Source organism: Camelus ferus, chromosome 29, assembly GCF_009834535.1.
Source record: "Camelus ferus isolate YT-003-E chromosome 29, BCGSAC_Cfer_1.0, whole genome shotgun sequence".
Taxonomy (NCBI): Eukaryota; Metazoa; Chordata; class Mammalia; order Artiodactyla; family Camelidae; genus Camelus; species Camelus ferus.
In genome coordinates, this window is record NC_045724.1 from 18512036 (window position 1) to 18533310 (window position 21275).

The 21275-nt window shown below is 32.8% G+C and overlaps 1 protein-coding gene across 14 annotated transcripts in view; it reads right to left on the reverse strand.

The window, feature by feature from the left end:
• Positions 1-21275, reverse strand: part of CSPP1 (centrosome and spindle pole associated protein 1) — an 86260-nt gene that overhangs the window by 29864 nt on the left and 35121 nt on the right. For 9 of the 14 annotated variants that reach the window (XM_032469944.1, XM_032469943.1, XM_032469951.1 and 6 more), the window contains 7 exons: positions 21206-21263; positions 19283-19491; positions 17097-17218; positions 16644-16722; positions 12273-12402; positions 10297-10444; positions 2414-2566 (listed from right to left, as the gene is read on the reverse strand). In XM_032469944.1, the coding sequence (XP_032325835.1) occupies positions 2414-2566; positions 10297-10444; positions 12273-12402; positions 16644-16722; positions 17097-17218; positions 19283-19491; positions 21206-21263 (899 nt within the window). The remainder of the gene's footprint in view (positions 1-2413; positions 2567-10296; positions 10445-12272; positions 12403-16643; positions 16723-17096; positions 17219-19282; positions 19492-21205; positions 21264-21275) is intronic. The other 5 variants (XM_032469952.1, XM_032469954.1, XM_032469953.1 and 2 more) reach the window with 2 other exon arrangements.

Here is a 21275-nt window from a genome sequence, read left to right on the forward strand (position 1 = left end):
CAGAAAGCCAAATCAATAGCTAAACATTAAAATCTTACGTTATGATAGAAAATCCGATTAGCAAAACAAAACTGAGTAGTATGTTTCACCTTGATGATCACTTGAATTTTAAACCTTTGAGGCAATTAAGAGTCTGAAGAAATAATATTAGAGACAGGCAAAGCTAAGTTCTTTTAAAAATAGAAACATTACAAAAATAAAACCAAAGAAAAACACATGTTCTAAACAAAGAAAATGGAAACGTATCCAGGTATCATAATAAGCCAAAAATTAAATTTAAGTCAAATTAGTATGGACTTAATAAACATGGTTTTTCATCTAAGAATCAAAGTAAAAGAAAAAAACAACAAACATTAAAAAGAGCCTCAAAAACAGGCCTAATGAAGACAAAATATTAGAGAACAATGAACCTTAAGTACACAGTATAATATTCAACTTTCAGATATATTCAAGTTCCCTAAGGCCTTTAAAATATTAAATGTCATATATGGATGTGTGTATACACATGTATATAGATACACACATATACATATATTAAACACATACACTCATAATGGCAAAGCAATAAATTAGGTGACTCTCAATAGTTCCCTGCATTCAGAAAGCCTATTTTAGGCTAATTCTTAAGGAATGAAAGTTAATTTAGGGAATTTCAATTCACAAAAAAGGGAAATATGATTTTACATGACTTCTTAAACTACAGCATCCTGGCCACAACACCAGCACCAAAACCCTGGTGGTGTAAAGAAAGGCAATAGACAGTAAATTCTGCTGTGCATATTCAATCATCAAGCTTGTGCGCTTTCTTGGGAAGAGAACATAGAAAATTTTGATTTTTCCAGTGTTTCTGCATGGTAAGCAGAGCTAGATGCCTAAAATGTTATTACTACAATATAGAAAGTTAGGGGCTGAGAGGGAATTACAAACAATACTGGGTGTGGTAGAGAAGGGTAGAGAAGGGGGTCTGTACCATTGATCTCAGTACAGAAAAAGAAGCCAATGAAGAGAAAAATAATGATAATCAGAAAGAAGTCTTCAGTAAAATGAAAAGGTGTTTTGATGCTGCTGCTGCACAGTGAATTATTACAGACTCAGAGTGAGAGCCAAATTAATAATTTCAACAAAATCATAAGTTTCAATTTTAGTACTCCAAAAATCAAAACTGGATCCACTGGGCAGAAATTTATTGTGGATCAAAGTAGGAAAGCATTTTCCTGTAGTTAGAGATCAAACAGTGGTCAGGCTGTCCATAGAAACAACAAACATATCTCTCGAAATGTTCAAAAAGGCTGCATAGATTAGTGCCACCATTAAAGGTTTGAAAGATACAAGGCTAGTCATTTTAATCACAGCTCCCCATTCATCTGCCTATGTGGCCAATAAGTCATATGTGTTGAAAATTTTTAAAAATGTAAAAAGACTGTATGATCAGTGAGGGATACTTTAGAAGGACTTCCTAACAGAGTTCTTCTCTAGTGTAAAGTCAAAATTTTTGTGAAAGCACAAAAGAGAATCTGCAGTAACTAAATGGGTACTTTTATAGTCATCAAAATATATGGGGGAGGGTATAGCTCATGGTAGAGTGCATGCTTAGCATGCATGAGGTCCTGGGTTCAATCCCCAGTACCTGCTCTAAATAAATAAATAAACCTAATTTCCTCCCCGTCCCCCCCCAAAATTAAAAAATATATATAATGCAAGGTGGTGTATTCTTTAAATTTCCTTTGAATTTTAAATATGTAACATATTTTCATATATACTTGATAAAGATGATGACAACTTTTCCTAGCAAGTCATAAAGTTACTGAATAATGTTTAATTTACAGAACCTTTAATTAAAGGACCTTGTATAACAGCAAATCAAAAATATTTGCTTAAGAAAGGGGGATGTGACCAGACATCAAAAGAAACTTTTAATTGTTTCATTTATTTTCTTTGTATACTGTGGTTTTACAAGGGAGAGCAAATGATTATAAAAAAAAAGTGAATACTGAATTTCACTGTACAATTTATCATACAACATCTGATACATTTTCACTAATTCAAACTAATTCTTATGGGTATAAAAAGCATAACTGTGTATGGGTAAAAAGACGATTTGATTTTAAGAAATGTCCACTAGCAAATAAAAGTGTTAGAAGCAGCTGAAGTATACATAAGTAAGTAATAAAGCTGAGAAAAAATAAACAGTATTAAAAAACAAACTATATTTCCTTATTCACTTTTTTCAAAATACTGATGTAGAAAAGTTATTGGAAACAGCATGAATAACATATTATGCTTCCTGACTCAGAGTAACCAAATTCTCAAAATCACAATAGGAACTATGTCAAAGAACAGAAGAGAAATGTTACTGAACAACTTTAGAAATGTGGGGGAAAAAAAAGAAAAAAAAAAGAATGTGATTAAAAACCTGAGTTTTTATTTGTAGAATCTTCTAGGTTCTCAGCATTTGAAGTGGCTAAATTTTGGTCTAGAGATACAACAGCCCTTTTATCTTCATATGTTCTTGCATCTGGGTTATGGTAGGCATCTATATTTTGTCTGTGCATCCTATTCAAATCAGCTGAGAGGGAAAAATAAGCCATTTATTTCAATAAGTACACTTCTATAATTAGTATGCTTAATACATTTTTTTAAAGTAGAGAAATGGAGAGAAAAACAATAGTACAGAGCTGGAATGATTCAGTGGTATCTTGGTGCCCTAAAAACAAACAAAATTATCAAAACTTTTTGAAAATTTTCAAAAAATGATCTTACAAAATAAACTAAAAATTGGTAGAGAACTTAAGAGTACACAGATCTTTGACAATCCATAAAAACCATATCCATATCTATATTACTTCAGAATTCTGAATATCTTTAATATAGAACAAACACAGCAACAATTCAATACTAGTCATAGTGAAATTTATCCAACACCATTAGTGTTCCTAATGAAAAAATATCATGTGGAGTGTAGTTCTGAAATGTATCTACAAATTTTCTGACAATCCTCCCTTACAAAATGGAGCTTGATTCCCCTCCCTTTGAGTGTGGGCCACTTCTTATGAAAAGGATACTGCAGGATGGTATATGACTTCCAAGGCTACTTCACAAAAGACATTATGTTTCCACCTTGCTGGACCTATCGGCTCGCTCACTCTGAAGAAAGCCAGCTACCACGTCATAAGGACACTAAGAAGCCCTGTGGAGAGGCCCCCGGGGCGAGGAACTGAGGTCTCCTGAGCCATGTGAGGGAGCCATATAGGAAATGGATTCTCCAGTCCCAACAAAACCTTCAAATGACTAACATCTTGGACTGCCACCTCATGAGAGATCTGAGACAGAACCACCCAGCTAAAACACTCACAAATTACTGACTCAAGAACTACAAGATAACAAGTGTCTGTTATTTTAAAATACTGCATGCTAGGTAAACACAGCAATAGAGACCACATACACATGGCAAAAATCTGAGCACACAAGACTAGGTCAAACAACCAGTCAATCTTATAAACAAACTTGAATGGTTGTAGAACTCAAAGCTTTAACAAGATAAGAAGTAGTTTTTCTCCACAGAACAACTGAGATAGTATTCTAGCAGTGAAAGTAAACTTAAACTGGGTATAAGTGCTTATCAGGAAGCCTGTTAAGTTGAAAGATGTGTTTTTTAATATACATTACAACTAAAACATGGAAAATAACACAGAAACATTACCAAAGAGAGAGTTCAGAGTCAGTAAAGTTCACATCCTGCTGCAACATTTAAGACAGGCTCAACTTAGAAACTGGATAGGAGTTTCGCAGGTGAAAATGGGTAGGAAAGCATAATAAAGAAACAGCTCCAAGAGAGTAAAACATAAATATTGTTCTGGCAACATTAAAGTAGTCCAGCCTGACTGGAGCTCAAAGCAGACATAACACAGCAATGAGAGATTAGATAGGAAAATGCATGCTGGATGCCTATTCTGAAATATTCTAAAAGACAAGCTGACAATTCTCTGTTCTGTTCAAGAATGGAGACAGTTTTGGTAGTTAAAGAGGTAGAAATAGTAATAATGGCAGCTAACATTTAATATTCGTCATTTTTACATTCTGTACAAAAACTTACATGATACGGTACTATTATTTTCACCCCAGTATTATAGATAAGAAAATTAAATTAATTTGTTGAAAGACCACAACATCAGTAAATGTCTGAACAAGGATGTGAACTCAGTAACACTCTGGAGTCCTCAATGATTTCTGAGTATAGAATAATACAGTTGGTTATACTTTGAATACATATAGTTTGGATGTGAAACACAGAGGAGAATGAAGAAGTAATGAAGAAATGGCAATAGCCCAATAAGGCATAATGAATCTCTATTATGGTGGTAATGTGAACAAAGAGAGAATTCAAGGAACACTGAAGAGGGAGAACCTATACTTTAGGCTTATTAACTGACTGGCTATGGGGCATCAAAAGGACTCTGGCATTTTTCAGTTTGAATGATCAGAATGATGATGCTTTTACAGAAAAAAAACAAAGATGAGCTGGGTTTTAAAAGTGAAGGTTGGTTTTGTGTGCTAGGTATACATAATCCACCAAACATCAGGTGCAAAGATTCAGAAGACAGGTTGGAAGTGAAGTGGAGAGTTTTAACACTGTCGGGGACAAAGAAAGAGACTCAAAGATCATCCTTAGAGAAGGCATAAAAAGAAACAAAGGGGCAGAAGAGACAAGGTGGGACAGAATGGATGGACGGAATATCTAACTCAAGGAACACACAATGCCAGAAGACAATCCTAGAACAAAGTTCGTGCTCACAGACCTAGAAGAGTTTAACCTAGTTCATAATACACATCCACTAAATGTCAGCTGAAGAGAGAGAACTGCATCTCAGAGAATGCACAGGACTTAAAGGAAGGAACTGTCAACACATAAAATAAAATATCGTGAACAACTGTATGCCAAAAAACTTACAAACTCAGATGAAATGGATAAATTCCTCAAATGACTCAAACCACCAAACTTCACATAAGGATAGATAAACTGAGTATCTCTTTATTAAAGAAACAGAATGTATAATTTAAAACCTTTCTCAAAAGAAAATGCCTAGTCCAGATGGCTTCACTGGTGCATTCTTCCAATAGAAGAGGAAACAACTCTTCCCAGCTCATGCTGAGGCCAGCATTAATCTGATACCAAAACCAGACAACAGTATAAGAAAAAGACAAATATCCCTTATGAGCCTAGATGCAAAAATCCCTAATAAAATATTAGCATATCAAATTCTACAACATGTAAAAAATGCAATAAAGTATGACTAAACAGTGTTTATGCCAGGATGAAAGAGTGGTTCAATATTACAAAAAGTCAATGTAATTCACCATATATTAAGAGAATAAAAAAAGACGAATTATTATTATTTTAAATGTAGAAAAGCAAATTTGTTAACAAAATTCAAGACACGTTCATGAGGAAAACTCTGAGTAGGAAGAGAACATCCTAGATCTAATTAAAAAAAATCTATTAAAAAAAACCCCTACAAGCTAACATTAGTCTTAACAGTGAAATACTGCTTTCCACCTAAAATCAGGGACGAGACAAGGCTGTCTGCTGTCGTGATTTCTAAACACTGTACTGGAGTTTCTAATCAGTGAAAAGCCAAGTAAAATAAGTAAAAGGCATTCAGATTAGAAAGGAAGAGGTAAAACTGTTTGCAGACAACATGATTGTCTATGGAAAAAAATCCCAAAGAAACTATAAAAATACTTCTAAAACTAAACAGTGAGTTAAGCAAGGGCAATGTACAAAAGTTAACTATATCTCAATAAACTAGCAGTGAGCAAATGGATATTGAAATTTTTAAATGTTATCTTTTAAAATGGCATCAAAATACATTACCTACTTAAGTATACAAAATATGCCACAAGATATGAAAACTGTAAGATATGGCTAAGAAAAGATAACTAAGACTAGTTAGTGGATAAATAGTTCACATTCATGGATCAAAAGACTCAGTATTGTTAAATTAAGATGCTGGTTGTCCCCAGACTGATCTATAAAGCCAATGCAATCCCAATGAAAAATCCCACCTTGCTTTTTTTTGTTAAAGTTGACAAACTGATAGTAAAATTTATATGAAAACACAGAGGAAATCAAGTTGCCAAAACAATCCTGAAAAAGAAGAACAAAGTTAAAAGACTTAGGTCTCTCAATTTCAAAACTTACTACAAAGCTACAGTAATGAAGAGAGTAATAAAGGCACATGGACAGACATCCAGATCAATGGAACAGAACTGGGTGTCAAGAAATAATTTTATGCTCAACTGATTTTCAACAAAGGTATCAAGGCAATTCAATGTGGAAAATGTTCTAAAATTGACTGTGTGGTTTTAGCACAACTCTATGAATACAGTAAAAACCAATGAACTGTATATTTTAAATGGATAAATTCCATGGTATGGGAATTATATCAACAAAGCTATATATATACAAAAACAAAAAAGACACAGAAAGATAGATAACCCGTCAGACTGGAGGAGACTAAAGACACATGACAACTAAATGCAATTTGGAATCCTGGACTAGAGCCTGGAACAGAGTAAGAACATTAGGGGGAAAACTGGTGAGAAACAAAGTTTATAATTTAATTGATAGTATTATAACAATTTTAATATCTAGTTTTGATCACTGTGCCAAGATTATGTAAGATGTTAGCATTAAGGGAAATTAGAGTACTCTCTATAGTATCTTTGCAACTCTTCTGTAAGTCAAATTATTTCAAAACAAAAAGTTACAATGAGCTCTCACTACACATTTAGTAGAGTGACTAAAGTTTTTAAGATGAACAATTTCAAGTGCTGATGAGGATTTAGAGCAATGGCAAATCTCGTGTTTTGCTGGTAGGAATGCAAAATGGCACAACCACTTTGGAAAAATGTTTGGCAAGTTTCTTACAACGTTCAACATACACTTACTATATATCCCAGCAATTCCATTCATAGGAGTTTACCCAAGAGAAATGAAAACCTATGTTCACATGAAGATTTGTAACTAAACATTTATAACAGCTTTATTCATAATAGCCTCAAACTGTAAACAATCCAAAGGTCCATCAACTGGCAAATGGATAAACAGTCGTCGTACCTTCCCATAAGAGAATACTATTCAGTAATAAAAAGAAATACATTACTGAAACAAACAACATAGATCAATCTCAAAAACATCACATTAGGTTAAAAAATACATAAAAGGCAATACTATCGTGCCAGAATGCAGATCAGAGGCTGACAAGGGTATAGTGTCAGGTAAGTTGGAAATGTTCTGTATCTTGATTGTGGCAGTGGTTACCAGAATCAGCTGTCAAAACTCACTGACAATACACTTAAAAAGTGAATTGTATTGTATGCATTGTATCTTAACAAACAGCATAAAAATAAACATAAATCTAACTGGGCAAATAAAATACATAAAAGAAATACAAATACTTAATCAATCTTGCTTAAGAATGCTTGTTTAATCTCGCTATTAATCAGAACTATGAGATTCTTTTGCTATCTTCCAAATTGGCTAAGTATTTTTACTTTTTTTTAACTTTTTTTTTCTCTTGGTGTAGTTTTTAAATTTTTAACATACAATAGAGTCATGTAACATCACCATGATCAGAATACAGAACACTTCCATCACCTCCAAAAACTGCATCATGCTGTTGATAGTTACTTTCTCTCCTTAGCCAGAACCTTTGGTAACCAGTGATTTGTTCTCCATTTCTACGATACGTGTATATAGCCTTTACAGAGGGGCTTCTTTCCCTTAAGCCCTCCCTTGAGAGTTTTCCAAATTGTTTCATGCATCAACAGTTCATTCTTTTTTACTGCTGAGCAGCATCCTATCGTATGGATGTACCACAGTTTATTTCTATTCACTCACTGAAAGACATTAGAATATACTTAGTTTTTTATGGGAACTTGAATAAAGAATTTTAATGAATAAAGAACTGAGAAAGGAAACAGATTTTAAGTGTAGTACAAATAATAAAAATGAGAGTTATTTACTTTAAAAGGGTTGATGATATGTTACAATTGTATGGGTAACAGATTTTAATATTTTATTAATAACTAGTTTACCTTATAAAGAGATCTTTCTTAGAGAGCTAAGATAATGGTGAACATTCAATTCTTTCATTTCTTTGCAATAAAAGATCAAAGATGAAATAGGAATAATTAGAAAAGCCAGCAGCTGAATTAAAGTCACCCAGCACACCACCTGTTATATGGTCTCGGCCATCACATGAAGTGAAGCAAAACACTGACTTTTACTACATATTTCAAATATAATGGACAAATTATGTTCCCTCTCTCTCTAAAATACAACAGTCACATTCAAAACAAACTGATATTCTTTAAGTAATGAGTTTACATGCTTTGAAAATACCATTAAAAAAGAGTTCCTGCATTTGATAAAATAGTACACCTTTTCTATTTCATGGCTTGACTATAGCACTAAATAAGCAAACTAAACATTACCACTCAAAATAAAAATCTCAAAAAAGTTTGCTCCATTCCTGTTAGATAAAAGCAATTCTAAAACAATATTTTATAACTCAATAATCCATTCTTATTCTACTCACTTCTACCAATTAAACACATACAAAACACTGTAACTGTGTTGTCTGAACTAGAAATAATCTTACTGTAAAGCTGGAAAGTTCTAAGAAATTATTTTATTCTAGTGCTTCCCAAAGTTATATAAGCATCTCCTTCATGGTTACTGTTATGTTTCTATCAATTCACAATTTAAATTTATTACAGCAAAGACTAGGTAGATGCTTATCAATCTCGTGTCCTCCTTCTGGGTATAAAGAAACAAACTTTCCAGGCCCCCAGGCAGTTAGGTTAGAACCTTATAACTAGGTCTGAATAATGGAACAAAGACAAAAGTGATACTCCTCAACTTTTAGGCCAGGCCCCAACAAAATTCTCAACTTGCTCTCCCACCCTCTGGACCACATCTGTGCAGCCCAAAGTGAAGGACTCCAAAGTGGAGGAGTAACACAATGGAAGAGGCCTAGATTCCCCAGTCACCTCTTAGAGGAGAACCACCCAAACAGCATCAGAACGCAACTTAAGTGAAAATTAAACTTATACTGCCTCAAGCCTTAAGCGTCTGAGAATTGAGAGTTGTCTGTTATAGTACTTTTTGTTAAATGCCTTTACTTTCAAAGGAAATGTTATAGCACTATCCATAAATGGAAAAATCAGTGTTTTTCCAATATATATTCAAATAAACATTTATTTCTAAGGTTAAATGTTTATCTATGTATTACCTAAAATCACCTCATCTATAAAGAGAGTAAGAGTTCTAGTCTGCCAAACTATGAGGAAAGTATTTACGAGAAGACAGGAAAGGAACAAATCCTTTGGGAAAGAAAAGAGTTATCTAATTAATTTAAGTGGGCCTCAAATATATCTTTTTTAAAAAGCCATCTTTAACAAAGAATCAAAGGCATAATACTTAAGAACTTTAAATATTCAATACTCCCAAAACATCTTCTGATTGTATCATTCAACTGTCCTTACAATACATAAAACTAAAGAACGTGAAATTTACATTTTTACCATTTTAATGGATTTCTAGTTATTCATTTCTCATTTCTAATTAAACAATTTTCAAATACCCATTATCTTTCTCTGCTTTTATTCTTAGCTAAAAGCTAATCAGAGACTCTCCCAATACATGCAAGTTGTATAAAGACTCTTTTCAAAGTGCTTGTTGTTTGATTTCTAGGTCAAACATTTTGACTATACTGAAAGATAGATCAATATAATTCTGCAACCTGCCAGAAAATTTCTGAGACAAAGTCTTTATTTTCAAACGAGTTCTTGCATTGTGCAGCTATATGGCATATATAAATTAAACGTAACATCCTACCACTACACCAGATCATGTATTTTGAAGATGTCTACCAGCTTAAAAAAAAAAAAAAACTTGCAATAAAAAACTTGTATTATTTTCACTAGAAAATTTAAAAAAATTCTAACGACTAGTTTGGGTAAAAACTTGCCAAATAACATGAGCTTTTCTCTGCAACTGAGTTATCATCAGAGATGAAAAATTTGTTAATAAAAATAAATGAACAGTAATCTGAAGAAAAAAGGCTTTTTAACCTGCTATCATGTTTACTATTAAAACATCTCTTTCGCATTAAGTTGCATAAAAAGAGACCTTGCCTTACAGACTGATTCCCACTTCTTTCTACTCCTCATTGTTTTAAAAAGTAAGACTTGGTTTCTTTCAGAAAAAACAAACCAATGGAAATAACATACTTATCAGATTTCCTTTTGCATCTCTAAGAGGAGCACCACCTCCACCTTTCCCCCAGGGGTTATAACTTCTCATTTCAGCTTCTAATTTAGCTTCATATTCTTCTTTTTCTTCGCGTTCTCGCTTTCTTCTTTCTTCTCTTTCCCGAATCTTGACAACATTAAGAAACATTCATAATAAGTGCTCACAAGTATTCTGATTCAAGAAGTTAGTTTTGATATCAGATTTTATTTTATTTTTATTAGAGAAAAAAAACCAAACGTTTTTTTTTCAGTATGTTTCACTATAAAATTTAATAGCACAAATATATGTAATACCCAATCTAAAAACACTTTAATAGCTGAAAAATACAGCTGCTACTCCCTCATATCATGTCATTTGAGTCCTTTCCAGCCACTGATGCCACTTTGGACTAAACCAACTCCTTCCTCCCACCCAATGCTTCTACCTGAGCCATTCCCTCCCTAACCTCACCAGTTCCGTGGGGACTAACAGGATCTCCCTACTTTCCTTTTTTCACCTACCTTTCATGGAATCCGGCCAGCCACAAACTACTCCCCACACCTCATGAGACCTGGGCCAAACACTCCCTACACCCCATCAGACCTACCCTACCCCAGGCAAACGCCACTCCCAGAATTCAAAGATATTGAAGGTTCAGCGCTCTGTGGAGAATGCTGGGCTACTTTAAGTACACTTCATGAAAGCATACAAAACAAATACAATCTATCATCATCAAGCATAAGCACAGGGTTGGTCTCTAAAGACATATAGACAGGCAATGAATAAATATTTACATTTTGGAAAGTTACTTTTAAAATCATAACCTATACATGGAAAATTTAAGTAACTACTCCAGGAAGGCCAAGGAAGTCATCACATACATAAAATAAAATTCTAGTGTTAGGAAGTCTAGTTTTGTCAGTGGTGTTTTTAATATGATCATTTGAAAATAGACAAATGCAGTCTTTGTAGAATCCTAACACACAAAAAATAATGTTGGTAATTCTGTATTTTTTTTTTTAATTCCATCTTTCAAGGAGGTTGCCCAATGTAAAAACTGAACAAAAAGAGTTTTAGAAGAAACCCAAGTGAAACTTTGTAGAAAAATACCTCAAGTGAACATACTACTTAGAGTTGCAGGGTCCTCTCTGGAGGAAATATGAGTATTCGCCCCCAAAAAACTCATACATTTGATAAGGTTACTCTTAAGTAACTAACTCTCTTCAAATGTTACAAACCACAACAGAACACTAGCCTCCTTCCTAAGCATTCTACCTCTTTTTTCCCCTCTCCTTAGTTCATAGCCTCATTATTCTTAGATTACAACACTCAGAAACATCTTCAAGACCCCTGCTCTTTCCTCATTCCCTAAATCTAAGTCCAATCAATGAAATCCCAGAAGTGTCTCTTCAATGTCCTTCCCATCTTCCCCACCTGGTGCAGGGCCTTGTTACCTCCTGGCTGGACTACCTCAATAGTTTACTAAAAAGTTCTCTGCCACATCTCTTTCCCAATCGTCTACATCACAATCAAATATCTTCCTAAAGCCTAATTTGCTCACACCCAATTTTCTTTCATTCTTTGGCTTAAAATTCCTCCCTTTGGCTGTATATAACAAGATGAAACTGAAAACCCTTTATTAGCTAGTCCTTTATAATTCAACACAATCTAACACTCCAGCCCCTTCTCCTACATCATTTCCACTCCCTGAATACACTAGGAATTTCATATTTATTCGCTGTATAACATGCAATTCAAATATCATCAACCACATGAAGCTCTCCTAATAGCCCTGGCAATTGTTCTCCCTGTCTCATGCATTCCAGTCTATCTACATCAAAACTTTTCATACTGAATTATAAATAACTGGTATTTTTTTCTCCTCTGCCATACTCTGAGTTTTAAGGAACCACTGTACTAACACATAAGATGTTCAACATTAGATGAATGAATGAATAAATAAATGAATGAATACCTGTTGTTGCAAAGCTTCTTGGTAAGACTGAAGTGACTGTTTTGAAGGCTTTGGTTTATCTTCAAAAAACATTCCTGAATTTATTGCTCGATCACTTGTAATTTTTAGTTCATTCTGTCCAACCGTATTCCTATTAAATACACAATTAATAATCTAAATCCATTTATGACAAAGCAAGAAGACAATGTAACACTCCTTTGAAATAGCATGGCATACAAGTACATTTAAAATAGGAGAAGAATTTCTCTATAGATCAAAGAGAAATCCTTAAATAAATGACTTCTGTCTCTGCCTTCACAATTAACGGAACTTTCAAATTTACTGAACCCATTTCTTGACCTAGGTGGCAGTTACATGCAAGTAAAACTTTCACATACAAGTGAAAACACTTTCTGACAATTCATCAAGTAATGTACTTGTGACTTATGTACTTTTCTGAATGCAGTGGAAGTCCCTCAATACTATAACTAAAGATTTACTTAAAAAATGTACTCTAATATAAGTAATAACTTCTTAGCCATTTCAAGAATAAAATATAATTACAGTTAAAAAGAAAGTCTGCCTATCCCAAATAAAATTAAAAATTTTGAAAAACTTAGGACTTGAAAAAAGAAAAAATTAAAACATATTATGGTAATATAAATCTCAAGTAATAAAGCACTATTTGTTTAAATACATGTCAAAATACAGTAATGTAGCCACTCTGAAGAAAACAATATATTTTAAATATCTTAATTATAAAAGAAAAATTCAAATATTATTTTTAAAGAATTATGAAAGACTATAAAAGGCTCTGATTTCCAAAAATATCATCTCTTCTCATTTTTTTTTTTTTGGTGGCAGAAATAAAACGGGTTTTTAACTTTAAAAAAATTATTTTTATTTTTTATACAATTTTTAAAGGTTACTTTCCATTTACAGATATTACAAAATATATATTCTCCGTGTTGTACAATACATGCTTGATCCTATCTTATACCCAACAGTTTGCTCCCCACCCCAATGGTAATCACTAGTTTGTTCTCTTTATCTGTAAGTCTGCTTCTTTTTCTTAGATTCCACATATAAGTGATATCTTACAGTATTTATCTTTCTCTGTCTGACTTATTTCACTTAGATAACACCCTCCAAATCAATCCATGTTGCAGCCAACGGCAAATTTTCATTCTTTTTTATGGCTAAGTAGTATTCCACTGCGTGTGTATATATGTTGTATACATATACATCTTCTTTATCCATTCATCTCTTGATGGACATTTAGGTTGTTTCCATAACTTGGCAATTGTAAATTATGCTGCTATGAATACTGGGGTGTATGTATCTTTCCAAATTAGTGGTTTTGCTTTTTTTTGGATATATACCCAGGAATGGAACTCCTGGATCATATGGTAGTCCTATTTTTAATTTTTTGAAAAACTCCATACTGTTTTCCACAGTGATTACACCAATTTGCATTTCCAACGACAGTGTATAAGGGTTCTCTTTTCTCTACATTCTTGTCAACATTTGTTATTTGTGTTCTTTTTCATCATAGCCATCCTGGCAGGTGTGAGATGATATTTCATTGTGGTTTTGATTTGCATTTCCCTGATGATTAGAAAGGCTGAGTACTTTTTTCAGGTGCCTATTGGCCACCTGCATGGATGGAGAAATGTCTGTTCAGATCTTCTGCCCATTTTTTAATCAGGCTGTTTGTGTTTTTGATGTTGAGTTGTATGAGCTGTTTATATATTTTGGACATTAACCCCTTATCAGTCATTTCATTTGCAAATATTTTCTCCCATTCAGTAGGTTGTCTTTTTCATTCTGTCAATGATTTCCTTTGCTGTGCAAAAACACTGAGTTTAATTAGGTCCGACTTACTTACTTTTGCTTTTACGTACTTTGCTTTAGGAGACTGATTCAAAAAATTTTGCTACAAGTTATGTCAAAGAGTGTTCTGCCTAGGTTTTCTTCTAAGAGTTTTATGGTTTCTAGTCTTACATTTAGCTCTTTCACCCATTTTGAGTTTATTTTTGTACACAGTGTTACAAAATGTTCTAGTATATGCCTAGGAGTGGAACTGCAGTGTTGTGTGGTAAGTATACATTTAACTTTTTAAGAAACTGCCATTTCCTGCAATTGCTTTTTATATATTGATTTTGTGTTCAGTAATTCTGCTAACACTTCATATTACTTCTAGTACTTTATCTGTATATTCTTTTGCAAATATGAGTTTTTCTCCTATTTTCTAATCTTTGTACCTATCTTCCTTTTTCTCTTATTTTTGACCTTGGTACAATTATTGAGCCCTAAAAGGAAGTGATGATAATAATTACAATAGTCATATTATCAATTTCAAAAAGAGTATTTTGAACATTTCACCATTGAGTAAAATATATGATATAGGTTTTTCATGTTTATACTTTCTCAGGTTAAGTAGGTCACCCTCTAACCTATTCTGTTAAGTTTTCAATCACTAATGGATACTGAATTTTATTAATGCTTTCTCTGGATCTATTGAGATAATCATATAACTTTCTTCTTTATTCACCTAATACAGTGTATTACAGTAACTGATTTTATGGTAATACTGGTATCTAACACTAACCAGTTAGCATTTAGTATATATTAGACATGGTTCTAGATGCTTTACATATTTTAATTCATTCAATTCTCAGAATAACCTTATGAATTGATACCATTAATTATCCCAATTAACAAACAAAAAATAAAAGTTGAGAAACATGCCACAGGCTAATTAGTAAAACCTGAGGTACTCAACTTCCAAAGCCCACACTCTTAATTGATATGAAGTACTACATTTAGTCATCGTACTTTCCAGAGTAATTCCAATTTGGGATGAAATATTCTTTTCTACATTACATCATTCAGTTTTAGGAGTCTTTTATCTATGAGTGAAAGTAGCTAATAACTTCCCATTCTCACATTGGCCTTGTCGGGTTTGAGTACCAAGAGTATGACAGTTTCAGGGGGGAGGGTACAGCTCAGCAGACTGCACAAGGTCCTGGGTTTAATCCCCAGTACCTCCATTAATAAATGAATCAATCTAATTAATCACCTCCTCCCTCCAAAAACAGAGCATGACAGTCTCGACAGCAGCTGTGGGCTCCATATTCCGTGTTAGTTGGTGTGAGATGAATTCTGCCCCTAAATGCTCAGCATAATCCACCAGTCCTTCTAGACCTGGAGTTTACTTTGTGGGAAGATTTGAAACTTGTGTCTCAAAAATTTTAAAATAATTTTGATATTATTCATGTTTTCTATTTTTTTTGCCAGTTTTTAGTTAAATTTTAATAGCAATCTTTCTTCACACTTAAATTTCCAAATTCACTGGCACAAAATTGTTCTTTTTATTGTCTCTTTAAGGTTAACTACAACTATAGTGACAATTTTTTCATTCCCAATATTTCTAATTTATACCCCTAGCTCATTTTTTTGGTCCCTTGATCAACATCAGTAGAGAATTATTATCTATTTCATTAGTCTTTTCAAAGAGCCTACTTTAGACTCTGTTGTTCCTCTGTATTACATATTTTTATTTCATTAATTTCTGTTCTTTATTGTTTCTTTACTTGCTTCTTTGGGTTTATTTTGCTGTTCTTTTTCTTACTTTTTAGATGCCTAATAACTATTTAAATTTTCTTCCCTTTTTATGTATTTTCTAATTTGTTCCTTGTTTTCTGATTTCCAATATATGGAGCGTTTGTTATTTTAAAAGCTGATTTCTACCTTAGATGGTCCAAAGGATTTGAGTCCACTGAAATGTGCTGAGACTTCCTTCAAGGACTAGCATGTGTGGTTTTATCAATATTCTTGTGAGATTAGCAAAAACATATATATATATATATTCACAAAGTCTGAGGTGCATTTCATACATTTCCATTAAAACAGCTTGTTAATTATGGTAAGTAAATTCTTCCACAACTTTACTGATTATTTTCTGCTTTAACACTTACAAAAAGAAGTAATAAAGTCTCCATTAGGATTCTGTATTTGTCAACTTTTACCTGCAGTTCTTCAGATTTCTGCTTTAGGTATTTTGAAATCATGTTTTTACATGTATAAATTTTTTTGTTACATTATCCTGCTAAAGTGAACCTCTATGCTTTATAAAGGGATGCTGGTCTCAAACAAACCTTTATGACTGAAAAATCCATTTAATCTGATATTACTATAGCTAACAAATTTTATTTTAATTCATATTCTGCTAGTACATCTGACTTAAAATACTCTGAACATACTGGTTATGCAATAATTGGAAATTAAAATAAGTTATATCTGTTCTGAAGAAAAAACTGCACTGAACAAGAGGTTCTATGGAAGATAAATTTATCTTGAAAGAAATTATAGTTTTAACTAACAACTTACACAACAGGCGGCGCTGGCTGGTGGGTGACAGGAGCGCTAACATAAGCTGCAGGCTGCACTCCCATCATTCCTGAACCATCTTAAAAGAAAACAAATACATTTGTTTCAGAGTACCCACTTAATAACACTCTATCACTAAAGGATAATGTTACTTAAGGAAAAAAATCCACATTCCCTTCTGAGTGAGGAGTTAGCAAAAAATAATGCAAAAAAACAAAACCAAACCAAACACAAAACCCCATAAAAATAGTTATTTCTTATATCTAGATAAAAAGGAAATAACTATAAAACATAAGTGAGTTTAAAAATAGGACATTTATGAAATCAATAAATATGTAATATTTGAATTAAGTAAAGCTGTGCTTTTTCTCATTCATGTATTTTTGCTCGCACAAAAACCAATTTTCCTAACTGAACCACTGGAAATTAATGTTTACCCCACAGATAACTTACAGTAAGCAAGACTAGGGTCCAAAGTATTCCTGGCCCCATAAAAATAGTATGCATCATCATAAGGAGTTCGATAGTTGGTAGGCAAAGGTGGCAGTAGCGGAGGTGGAGGCAAAGGTGCAATCCTATATAAAAAGAAAATTGGGAAATTCTTCTCATAGTTCATTGCAAATTTTTTTTTAAATCAAGATATTATTATTTTGCAAAAGTCTTACTGAAAGTCTAATTGCTGCTTTAGGAAAAGCCACCATGTTGCTTTAATCTCTTATAAAAAATTATGACTCAAAAGGCAAAAAAGGTAAAATTTCAGAATTTAAGGTACAGCACACTTACGTAAGACAAAAGTTTGGATAATATTCAATGAATATCTAATTAGTCACTATCTGCCAGTATTGAACAAACGTGGTCCCTATCCCTCAAGAATAATACAGAAATAAAGAGACATCACAGCAGAGTATATTAGATGAAACAATACAAGTAGACGCAGGGTGCTACAGGAACGTGGAGCAGGAGCACTTAGATCATGGAGGGAGAAGAGGAAAGCATAAGGAAGCTAAAGGGAGTTAGTTACAGGGAGAAGGATAGCACAGGAAAAAAAGCAAAAGAGGTACAAAATGGGATTACAAATGGTTCCATTTGACTGGGGAAAAGGTGTATGTTTTAAACTAAAAATGTAGTGTTCTTTCAAAGGAAGTAAACTATAATGTGAAGAAGAAACTACTTAAATATCAACAGTAAATTTTTGACATTATTTTCAGCATTTCATTAAGTTACACGTCTGAAAACCTCTATATCAGCACTTCATTAATAATTAGGAAGGTATCTCTACTTCCACCAAGGCAATATTTTCCAATAGTTAAAATGGAAAAGGCAAATTCCTTTAAATGAACAGGATGAGACAGGAGGCATCACAGAATGTTTTCACTCTTGAGTGTATCTTAGGTTCTCCCTTGTTAAATGCTGCAAAATAATTCTGAAGAGCTGCAAAGGCATTAAAGTTCTCTTCAGTCATTAATATTTTTCACATTTACTGATCATTCAATATGTCCAACCTTACTATTCTCACTCCATAGATATATCAACAAAGCAATTGAAAAATTACTATAAAAAGGGACTGTCAATAACATTAAATCTTAAATTTTTATAGAGATTTATACAAGATTTAACCCTGTAACTGTAGATTAAAAAATATATACATATATATTCCACTTCTACAAATGAGAAAATTGAAGTTCAATAAAAGTGTGGTTTGCCCAAAATCCAGGCAGTGAAGCCAACCATTTTAATCCTTAAATCAATGCTGAGACCATCATACCATACTCTGTAATTTCAAACCTGCCTAGTCTTTTGAGTCAGGAAGCCATTAGATGAAACAAACGTCTAATAAATACAGTAAACATGGTTCTACAATTTGTTAGCAGTAAATAAAAGACCAAGTCCTACTGAGAGAATGCATAGCCCAGAAAATATCTGAATGTTAAAAAGGAAAAACACCTAATTAAATACATTCCTACAATTAATACATTAATAGTAAGCAAACAAATAAGCTAAAATCCTACCAAGAAAGTAAGGCCCAGAAAACATCAATGTTTACAGGGTTTTCTTTATGTTTAGTACAGTATAGCACAATGCCTTTTACCTATGGAAATCAAATCTTTACCCTAATACCTAAATTATAGGTTTTATGATCTCAACACATTATTTCCAGTATTTAAGTTGCATAGCCTGTAAGTAATCAGAGAAAGAGTTGAAGGAAACAGAAACTAAAATTAAGTAATATATATAAAGTCACATTAGAAACTTTTTCTGCATTAACTGAAGGAAGTAGTCAATGTTTGCCAAGTGGAAATGACAAAATTAAAAATGTACAGCTTTTATATGTAAGAAGATATTAAAAATAGATTATTTAAAAATGTAATCTAAAGCTAAATACTAAACGTACTTATTCATTTTTAAAATACTGAAGCATCTTTAAACAATAAAAGAATGTTGTAAGATTTCCCTTGTTTTTATAACGAAGAAAAGATCAACAATGAAAATAATTTCAACAGAAATTATTTGACAAAAGCCATTAATTGTACAAAAATCTCTGAAGGATAACATTTATCTGCTTCAGCAAATCCTTCCAAATATAAAGCATAACGATACCTTACCTAATTCCCAAACACAAAACATTTTAAAAAAAGCACCTGGGAGGCACCATTTCACCAAGGGTGCTGCTGAGTCCATTGTGCAAATCTTCATTTTGAGATGGGATGGAGTAAATTGATGGGATGGGTGGGACAGATGGGGCAGATAAAGGAGGGAGAGGTGTCTGGAAAGCTACTCTGGGTCTTTCAGGTGGTATCATCTCTTCAAAGTGTCTTGGTGCCACACTAAACTGCTTTAGTCTATCAGGCTAAAATAAAGAAAAAAATCTGTTTGTTACATATGACCATAAATTTAAAGGTAGAAGGGGCCTCAAAAGACCCTCTATCCCAGACTGCCAGAAGGCACTTAAGTTAGACATAGAATAACAATTTTACAGCTATAAAAGATTTCAAAGATCCAATTCTTATTTTATAAAAATGGTAACTGAGGCTCCCTAAAAGTAGATAAATCACCTAACGGCCCACCATTAATAAATAATCAAGCAAAGACAAGAGCCAGGTATTAATTCCAAATATAAAACTCTATTATACTACAACAGTATGCTGCTTCACTACCCAATTGCCATCAAAGCATTCCAACACCAAAATATTCTCTAGAACGGAGTCAGCAAACGTTTTCTGTAAAGAGCCAGCTAGTAAATATATAAGGCCTTGCAGGCCATGTGGTCTCTTCATAACTACTAAAGTAGCCCAAAATAACATGTAAGCAAATGAGTAACAGTGTGCTGCAATACAACTTTATTTATAAAAACAGGCAGCAACAGGATTTGGCCACAGGATACAGTTTGCTAACCCCTGCTCCAGAACATCATTTATGTGTCCTTCTCTAAGGTTTGTGAATCAAAAGTAAGCCCAAAAGTAATCAACTACTACATCTAATATTTTTATTTATTTATTCTCATAAAGCAACTTGACAATCTAAAGGTTGTTTCATTCAAATATAAATAAGAAGATCCATCAAACACTAAGGTAACTATAAATGCAAGGTTTAACATGCCACTAAATTACATTAAAAAGTTCAAAATTTTAAAAGGAAATTTTTGATTGTCAGAACTATTTCAAAGGTATTTACCGATAGGGGAAAATATATTCAGCTTTGGAATTTAATCCTTTTTTCCCAGCATGTTTAATTTCCCAGGAATGATTTCTAAAATCTAAAAGTTTTATTCTATGAGTAGTCAAAAAGCACACTGGGAGTGATGCTAGTAGAATATTAAACTTTTTAGAATGGATAATTCACAGGATATATATATATAGCATAAGAAAAAGTATGAAAAAAGTTGCCTACAGCTGAATAAATTTAAGCTGCTGTATTCTTCTTAAGAATGAACTTTTTAATGAAAATTTTAATAAAATTAAAGTTCCTTTATCATTAAAGATGAAACAAAAACTTGCCTTACCAAATAAATTCTGCACATCCAACTAAAAAAAAGTACCTTTCGAGAAGAGTAAATTATTACGTCCTCCTTACTTAACTGCAGTGATGTGTGTAATTCATTCCAATTATGAGAATTGAAAAATTAAAGTAAAAATAAATTATTACCTCTAGATTTACATTAAATGAAAATTACTAAAATGCTTAAAGACTAGAATTAGATTTCAGTTCCTTTGGAAATCCCTCTAGCATAAGAAAAATGGTCACGATACAATCAAGGAAAATATTAACATATATTATAAATTAAACCAAAATAACTTTCCCATGGAATAGTGCATGTAAACAAAATGGAAAACAATTAATTTATAAGAAACCTTAAAAACGCACACATGAAAAAGGAAAAGTTATCTTAGAGAAATAAACAAGTGAGAGTTAGGATTTACTGTTTTATGAGAATTGAATTTAGTTTATTACTGTTCAAATTGGTCCACTCTTACATTTTCCCCAATATCTTCTGTCTCTACCTGCCACTACATTTGAGGCTTATTTGAATGAAAGATTAATTAAAAGGAGACAAGAACCCTTACCGATTTCTCGGGGTCTTGTGCTCCAGAAGCTGCAACTCTGAGGTCCAAATCTTTTTCTCTAAACAAAATT